The 9,313-nt window shown below is 43.4% G+C and overlaps 1 protein-coding gene across 1 annotated transcript; it reads left to right on the top strand.

Annotated features, from left to right (window-relative positions):
* Window positions 1-2,116: 2,116 nt before the first annotated feature.
* On the top strand, window positions 2,117-7,167 carry gnrhr1 (gonadotropin releasing hormone receptor 1; the record flags this gene model as incomplete). Its single annotated transcript, XM_079232389.1, has 3 exons — window positions 2,117-2,632; window positions 4,913-5,114; window positions 6,752-7,167. 3 exons carry the CDS (start codon window positions 2,117-2,119, stop codon window positions 7,165-7,167), a joined length of 1,134 nt encoding a protein of 377 aa, XP_079088515.1.
* Between the last annotated feature and the right edge of the window lie 2,146 nt (window positions 7,168-9,313).

The raw sequence follows: 9,313 nt of genomic DNA, 5'->3' as shown, positions 1-9,313 counted from the left end.
TTAACTTGTTCTTTAACTTGTTCTTTAACTTGTGTCTTTAACTTGTGTCTTTAACTTGTTCTTTAACTTGTTCTTTAACTTGTTCATTAACTTGTGTCTTTAACTTGTTCTTTAACTTGTTCTTTAACTTGTTCTTTATCTTGTTCTTTAACTTGTTCTTTAACTTGTTCTTTATCTTGTTCTTTAACTTGTTTTTTTAACTTGTGTCTTTAACTTGTTCTTTACCTGTTAACGTTCTGCCGTCCCGCGGGCGTCCTTTACTGTGCATTCTATTGTACACTGTGCCTCTATTTATAGTTCGGTACGAGTGCCATATGTTTCTGGAAACCTACGATTCTTGTGATTCCGTTTCAAGATCAGACCACCACAGCAGCTACAAACAAGACTTTTATCAGACAACAACAAACAAACAAACGATAGCAAAATCCAGGCAACTCACCGATGACGCCTCATATTGATCCATAAATCCATAACATTCCAACAACAATGGCGTTGTTTCATCGTAAAGGTGAAATAAAAATAAATCCCATAAAAGATTTAGTCCAAAACACGTGATTACATTCATAAATATTCACCGACTGGTGTTGCATCATTTCATATCAGCTGGAAGATATGAAAGAAAACATTTTTGTTTTTAGATGAAAAGCAAGTTTGCATGAGAGCACAAAGGTAAACTCGGTATCAAATGACCGCCGAAATCCAACCTTTACAATGAAACGTCACTTGAACCAATAGGAGCTTCATCTCCTGACTGACAGGCTACATTACCCAACCAGAAGCTACGTTGAAGAACAGAGTCAACCTCTGTCTTCTTACGTGGCTCAAGCCTGTCACGTCGTACAGCTCAGATGACAGGCGTTTCGTACAGCCAATGAAATTGCCTAAAAAACGAATACCAGGAAGGGGGGTAATCCTAACAGCCTTCAATTTGATGAGAAGAGACAGCTGCTGATAGAGCCTCAGTTTGGCATAGAATTAGCATAAAAATGCATTTATACTTCATTTCTCTGTGTCAGCAATACTGGTAGTAAATATGCATAGTACCTCGATAAGTTTGCAAGACTATAAGCCTTTTTAATTGGTATATAGTATATATATCATGAATATTTTCAGTCTCAAAATGGAAAAACGCCTAGACATTTCATTAGAAAAACATGTGTACAATATTAATTTTCTGTGATATTGTTATCTGCTTTTTACTTCAGGCTATGGTCCCATTGTGTTTTCCAGTCCATAAATCCCATTTATAGTCATCTACAGGCATCTATTTACAAAGAAATGTTCAGACGGAAATAAAAACCTTATACTTTAGTGTGTTCAAACTTACATAACTCAGTGTCAGCAGCACTTAAAGTGATTCTGACTATTGAGGGAAAAAGCATCAGAGTGTTACCTTTCAAAAGAGACCAAGACCATGCATTTACTCCAAATAGTTCAAGTACAGCTCTTTTTGTGTCTTTAACTTGTTCTTTAACTTGTGTCTTTACACATTGTGAACATGAGTTTATGTCTCAATCTCTAGTTTCAAGTCTTCTTCAATACAGCATGATGTTCATTTAGTAAGTGATGGTCTTTTAGAGTCAAACAGACCATAAAGCAGGGGACGCTTCAGGCTTCCTTGTGGTTGTTACCACTGGGTTGTCTGTGAGTTGTCAGTGTTTTCATCTTACAAATTAAATCCTTTCACAGGTGTGTTCAGTTCATGAAAGTTAATGGTAACCTTTTGGTCACCTGAACATGTCTTATTCAGCTCCACCCACACAAAGATGGCTGCGTCAAAAATAAATGGACACGAGCAAAATGCCAAACTCAAGGCTTCAAACCGTAGAACATAAATCAATTAGTGGTGTCACCGTGACGACGTCCACTACTTATTTACAATCTATGAGATCAACAAACTCAACAAACTAAATAAAAGCAGCATCCAATAAGTCTACTCACCATCTATGAGCAGTGAAGCTTTGTCCCACTGTTCATTTCCTCGAATAAGATCACTGGTTTTTGCCATAATACGAACATAGAAATGAAAACAGAGCATCTGAAGAGCTGATTTGGATCAACATGATGTTTTCTTCATGGTCAGTGTAACATGGTTGTTTCCTCCCTCTGTCACAGGATGACAGGCAACCTGTCTCTGCTGGTTTCCACCCCTGCCAGCTCCCTGCTGAACGCCTCTGCTCCGCCCTCCCTGCGGCCCTGGGAGGCTCCGTCCTTCACGGCGGCGGCCCGCTGCCGCGTAGCAGCCACCCTGGTGCTGTTCGTCTTCGCCGCTGGCAGTAACCTCTCGGTCCTGATCAGCGTGTGCTGGGGGCGGGGTTATCGTCTGGCGGCGCACCTCCGCCCGCTCATCGCAAGCTTGGCATCGGCTGACCTGGTGATGACCTTTGTGGTGATGCCGCTGGATGCCATTTGGAATATTACAGTGCAGTGGTATGCCGGGGACATCATGTGTAAGCTGCTGTGTTTCCTCAAGCTCTTTGCCATGCACTCAGCAGCATTCATACTAGTGGTGGTCAGTCTGGACCGCTACTGGGCCATCCTTCATCCTCTGGATTCCCTGGATGCTGGGCTCAGGAACAGGCGTATGCTGCTAGTGGCCTGGACCTTGAGCCTGCTGCTGGCGTCTCCACAGGTACAGTGGGTTCTAGGTTCGAGGTACAGTAGGTTCTAAGTTCTCACCAGCTGGTGATCTAAGGACATATGATGCACACTAAATTGGATTCTTGATGAGGTAATGACAGTACAACTGATTGGAGACACTTAAACAGATTTAATGATTTTGAAATGTTAGCTAACAATTAGTCTGGCTCTAAACATACACTTAGTGGAGTTAAATGCATCCAGCGTGCATCAGAGTTGCACTGTGTCTGACCTTGGAAATCAACTGAAAAGTTAAGAAGATGGTGTGCAACTCCTGGACAACTATTTTTCAAGTTGCAACCAGAATGTTGTCATCTGACAGCTGATCTGTTGGAACATCAAAACACATCTAGTGAAATACAGAGTGCATTCAATTCAATTCAGTTTATTTTGTATAGCCCAACATCACAAATGCAAGTTTGCCTCGGAGGGCTTTACAATCTGTACACATAACATCCTGTCCCGGGACCTCACATCGGATCAGGAAAAACTCCCCCAATAAAGATAGTAAAAACCCTTTCACAGGGAAAAAAGGGGAAGAAACCTGAGGGAGAGCAACAGAGGAGGATCCCTCTCCCCGGATGGACAGAAGCAATAGATGTCATGTGGCCAGAATGAACAACGTAACAGAGTTACAACACATTACATGAATGTGAGAGAAATTATTCATATAATGAGTAATAGGCATGGTCCATGATCCAGCTAGCCGCGATCCATTAAGCAGAAGGAGGTAGAGGGGAGGGGGCATCAGCTGGGCCATGGCAGCTGGCAGGCCTGGTTCCAGGCCGATTCCATCTGCAGGGCCATGGCAGTTGGCAGGACCGGTTCCAGTCAGGGAGGAGGACCGGGGTCCTCCCCCCTGGTTCCCCGCAGCCACGAATCCATGGAAAAAGAAAGTAGAGTTAGTAATATGCATTGAAGAGACAATCATTTATCCAGAAGGAGAGAAAGAAGAGGTGAAGAGGAGAGGAGGAGCGAAAGAGGAAGAGAAGGAGAGGAGGAGCTCAGTGTATCCTAAGATCACCCCCAGCAGTCTAGGCCTATAGCAGCATATCTAGGGGCTGGACCAGGACAAACCTGAGCCAGCCCTAACTATATGCCTGAAACAGCCCTAACTATAAACCTGAAACAGCCCTAGCTATAAACCTGAAACAGCCCTAACTATAGCTATCAAAGAGGAAAGTCTTAAGTCTACTCTTAAATGAGGTGACTGTCTGCCCCCCGGACTGAAAGTGGAAGCTGATTCCAGAGAAGAGGAGCCCGATAACTGAAAGCTCTGCTCCCATCCTACTTTTTAACACTCTGGAAACCACAAGTAACCCTGCATTCAGTGAGCGTAATGCTTTAGTGGGGTTAATATGGCACTATAAGCTCCTTAAAATATGATGAGACTAGTAATCTGGGCAGAGTATTGAATTCTGTATGCTTATTTCTACCAGACACACTCCTATAAGGACAGTTCTGGAGGATTTCATTCTACTGTGTGTATTTGGAGCATGAGCAAACTAGAGCATCTTCAGTTCAGCTGCGTGGTGGGATAACTGTATGACAACATAAGGGAACCTTCAAAGACTTTAATTTGAATAAACATCTGTTTGGTCACTATCTATCGCCTAATGAGGTAACACAGCAGGGACTGAGCCTATGTCCTACTGATGAAAGTATTGCAACAGTTAAATGCTTGCAGTGTTACGATCCAAGTGTCATGTGACCGAAAATCCCATTTTGTGATATTATGCTTTCATCGTCACACACGTTGTCGCCGACAGATCACCCTCCTTGAGTTACAGTCGACAGATTGATTTGCGACAAGCTCATCCATTCAAAGTATGAGGGCAAGCATCCTCCGGCTGGTGCTCAAACAAATAGATAGTAGCCCAAAAAGATCATACAAAGCAAAGGGGTGATACTAGTTTAGCATACAACGCTGGTTAGAGTGGTGACATCAGGATATTGTTGTAATAGTGACATGGAAAAGATGCTTTAATTGGAATCCAGTACTGTCTCCGCCTGTTGCCTTTCGATGTGGTCTAGGCATCAGCATTGACCCATAGCTCACCTGGGTACCAAGGCTGAGTTCTTACCGCACGACACTTTCTCCACACTGTTGAATATAGCTTTTGTTTGAGTGGCCTTTTTTTAAATCACTATTATTAACACAATGTTCACCCAAAGCACTGCTACTAACAACCATTTATTGCGGTCGTCAATACATACTGTATGTCATTTCGTATTTTCCTTCCTCATCTATTTACCCTCTCTTGGTCTTCAGCTGTTCATCTTCCGGACCATTAAAGCTGACGGAGTGGACTTCACTCAGTGCGTCACCCATGGAAGCTTCCGGTATCTCTGGCAGAGGACAGCGTACAACATGTTTCACTTTGTGACGCTGTATGTCTTCCCCCTGCTGGTCATGACGTTCTGCTACACCCGCATCCTCACCAAGATCAACGGGCAAATGCACAAGAGAAAAGGTGTGTGACACTCAAACACACCTGCAGGTCAAACTCATTACATCCATCCATCCATTATCAGCCGCTTATCCGGGGTCGGGTCGCGGTGGCAGCAGGTTCAGCGGGCCGACCCAGGCTTCCCTCTCACCCGCAACACTTTCCAGCTCATTCTGGGGGATCCCGAGGCGTTCCAAGGCCAGCCGGGAGATATAATCCCTCCAGCGTGTCCTCGGTCTTCCCCGGGGTCTCCTACCAGTTGGACGTGCCTGGAAAACCTCTAATGGGAGGCGTCCAGACTAGATGCCCGAACCACCTCAGCTGACTCCTTTCGACACGAAGGAGCAGCGACTCGACTCCAAGCTCCCTCCTGATGTCCGAGCTCCTTACCCTATCTCTAAGGGTGAGCCCGGCCACCCTGTGGAGGAAGCTCATTTCGGCCGCTTGTATTCGAGATCTCGTTCTTTCGGTCACGACCCAGAGTTCGTGACCATAGGTGAGGGTTGGAACATAGACCGACCAGTAAATGGAGAGCTTCGCCTTCCGGCTCAGCTCCCTCTTCACCAGGACGGACCGGTACAGCGCCTGTTTTATTGCTGCAGCCGCACCGATCCGTCTGTCGATCTCCCGCTCCACCTTACCCTCACTCGTGAACAAGACCCCGAGATACTTGAACTCCTTCGCTTGGGGTAGGCAGTTTGTCCCCACCTGGAGGGAGCAATCCACCGGTTTGCGGCAGAGCACCATGGCCTCAGATTTGGACTCATTACATTTAGTCTTATCAAGCCACAGTAGCTCCACATTCAGAGAGTTGACACTCTTTAGGTTACGGCCGTTTATCAACTGTACACACCTCATTGTATACATCATTGTATCTTGGCATAGATAAACTAAAATAAAGAAGGTTATATTAAACTTGATATAATGCACCACCCAGCGAGCCCTCTCAGCGATATGTGTATGGAGTTTATATTGTTGCTACATCTCTATGTTGGCTGCCTTAGTGATTATTTGTTCTGCTGTTTATTCTAAAAGAAGGCAGACTGTTTAATTTAAATATCTTGCTTGATGCACTCACTTGTTGTGTTTATAGACTTTTTTTAAACTTATTATTAGTCATTATTGATTGATTGAGTTTTGTCCTCTTTTCTGATTGATTACAGTCAGGCTGCACTGAGTAAGGAGGTTTTCTATACAACTGATAAACCGTTTATAGCCACAGGTTCAAATGTCAGTCAATCGAAATGGGATTTATTGTTGATGGTTTGATTCCCATGCTTGAGGTGTGGACATGGGGACGGTACTATATATTTTTTAAACTGTGCTGATATGCAATTCATCATCTCTCAGTTGCAGACTGGTAATAGTCTCTGGTCAAGATAAACGACCGGTTTAGTGTTTATATGATTTTATGAGATTTTAGAAGAAAAAAACTCAACAACAAGCAAAATATTTGTTTTTACAATCAAGACTTGAAATGATGAAGGCACGGGCAAATGACAAGATAGTACCAAATGTAAATCATACTCCAATGCATCCCTCTAACAAAGATAACCCATCCCAACATGAAGGTGGTGAGGTGGTGACTACCTATTTGCTTATATTTATGGAATGCATGCCTTCTCATATTTGAGTTTTTGTCCATGTCTTTGTTTGTGCAGATGGGGAGCACTGCCTGAGACGCAGTGGAACAGACATGATACCCAAAGCCCGGATTAAGACCCTCAAGATGACCATTGTGATCGTTAGCTCCTTCGTTATCTGCTGGACCCCCTACTACCTCTTGGGGATCTGGTACTGGTTCCAACCGGCCATGATCCAGCACACCCCTGAGTATGTGCACCACATACTGTTTGTCTTTGGCAACCTGAACACATGCTGTGACCCGGTCATCTACAGTTTCTACACGGCATCTTTCCGGGCCGACATTGCTGACGTGGCGGCGTGTTGCCGCGGTCGCCACGTCCCCGTGGCCTCGCCCAGCTCTGTGGACCGCCTGTCTGGACGGAGAGCTGCAGCCGCTGTGGAGATGGAGTCTGATCTGAGCTCCAACCAGCACAGTGGGAACCCTACTTAAACAGAGCTGATCTCATGCGGAGGAACTGAGCATTGTTACAATAAACCCAATGTCCTAGTGCAGGTGACACTCTTCCATGATGGAAGTTGAACAACTTTGGCTTTTCCCGCCCTTCACAGCAACTGTTTTGAGCTGTGAAACCTGTTGTCTATCCGCAAGAAATAAGCTGTTGCTAAGTATGCTAAAAAGATATAATATAAAAATATTAATCTCATATATACTCAAATAAGTCTTCTGAATAGTTCTGACGGAATTTCTGTCATGCCTGTTTAGGGTGCTACATATTTTGCGACATTTATAACTGATACATGGTTGTGTGTATAGAATCGTATCAGTCTGTTTGTGTTAACGGATCTATATGGTGACAGACGCAGTGAACAATTCTTTCAGATTATATGTGTGTTTTGTATGAATGATGGCTTTACAACAAAGAGGATGCTGCAGTTTGGTTACCCTCCAAAACCAGTCAAAGGAATTGCAGTCTGAATGAATCAGTCATGATATTTGGTTTTATGGACTATGTTTAACTTGCATGAAATCGTTTGGACCGAGAATTATTACAGCATGCAACCTTAAACGATTCCTGACACTTTATAATTGAATATGTGACTAAATAATCTAAAATCAAAGGTCCACTTACAAACCGTTCCAGAGCTTTCAACTGCATCTCAGGAGCTTCATCAGTAAACAGATAGATCTGGTCCTGGTGATGAATCAAGAGACTGTTGTTGGTCCCCGTGTGGGACAACAGGAGACATCGACTTATTTTACTGCACTTTTGTTACTTCAAGTTACTACAAGGAACTTTCAATGAGTTATGTTTAGTAAAGTGGTATTGTTTCCAAGCACCAGATTCCCTACAACTATGCTACTTTCCATTCCATTGTTGACTTGTATTCCATACGTTCTTTACCTCTTTTTTATGTTTACAAACTGTTTGTACTTTTGTTTAGTTTCCCACTTTGATTCAGTAAACTTTCAAAAACAGTCAACGGCCTCTGGAGTTATTTATTGAATGAAGTGTTTAACTTACTAGATAGCTTAAAGCCTGGTGACACCAATGTCCTCAATGTCCGCATCAAGCGGAGGACACAACACTGATCTCCTCTTAGGATACACTGAGCTCCTCTTAAGATACACTGATCTCCTCTTAGGATGCACTGAGCTCCTCTTAGGATACACTGAGCTCCTCTTAGGATACACTGATCTCCTCTTAGGATACACTGAGCTCCTCTTAGGATACACTGATCTCCTCTTAGGATACACTGAGCTCCTCTTAGGATACACTGATCTCCTCTTAGGATACACTGATCTCCTCTTAGGATACACTGAGCTCCTCTTAAGATACACTGATCTCCTCTTAGGATACACTGAGCTCCTCTCTCCTCTTCTCTCTCTCCTTCTGGATACCTTCATGTCTCTTCAATGCACATTACTAACTCTACTTCTTCCCTGGAGCCTCTGTGCTTCCTCGCCTCAAGTTTCCATGAATCGTGGAGCCGGTCCAGCCTCCTGTCTCCTACCTCCTGCCTCCTGCCTCCTGCCTCCTGCCTCCTGCCTCCTGTCTCCTGTCTCCTGTCTCCTGCCTCCTGCCTGAGATAAACTCCTTTGTGTAGTTTACTATGAGATAAACTCCTTGGTATAGTTTACTATGAGATAAACTCCTTGGTATAGTTTACTAGGAGATAAACTCCTTGGTATAGTTTACTGTGAGATAAACTCCTTGGTGTAGTTTACTTGTAGATAAACTCCTTGGTATAGTTTACTGTGAGATAAACTCCTTGGTGTAGTTTACTCTGAGATAAACTCCTTGGTATAGTTTACTATGAGATAAACTCCTTGGTATAGTTTACTTGTAGATAAACTCCTTGGTATAGTTTACTGTGAGATAAACTCCTTGGTGTAGTTTACTGTGAGATAAACTCCTTGGTATAGTTTACTGTGAGATAAACTCCTTGGTATAGTTTACTGTGAGATAAACTCCTTGGTATAGTTTACTGTGAGATAAACTCCTTGGTGTAGTTTACTCTGAGATAAACTCCTTGGTATAGTTTACTCTGAGATAAACTCCTTGGTATAGTTTACTCTGAGATAAACTCCTTGGTATAGTTTACTATGAGATAAACTCCTTGGTATAGTTTACTCT

This window comes from Taurulus bubalis (assembly GCF_910589615.1).
Source record: "Taurulus bubalis genome assembly, chromosome: 16".
NCBI lineage: Eukaryota > Metazoa > Chordata > Actinopteri > Perciformes > Cottidae > Taurulus > Taurulus bubalis.
This window is presented reverse-complemented; position numbering and strand designations above follow the sequence as displayed.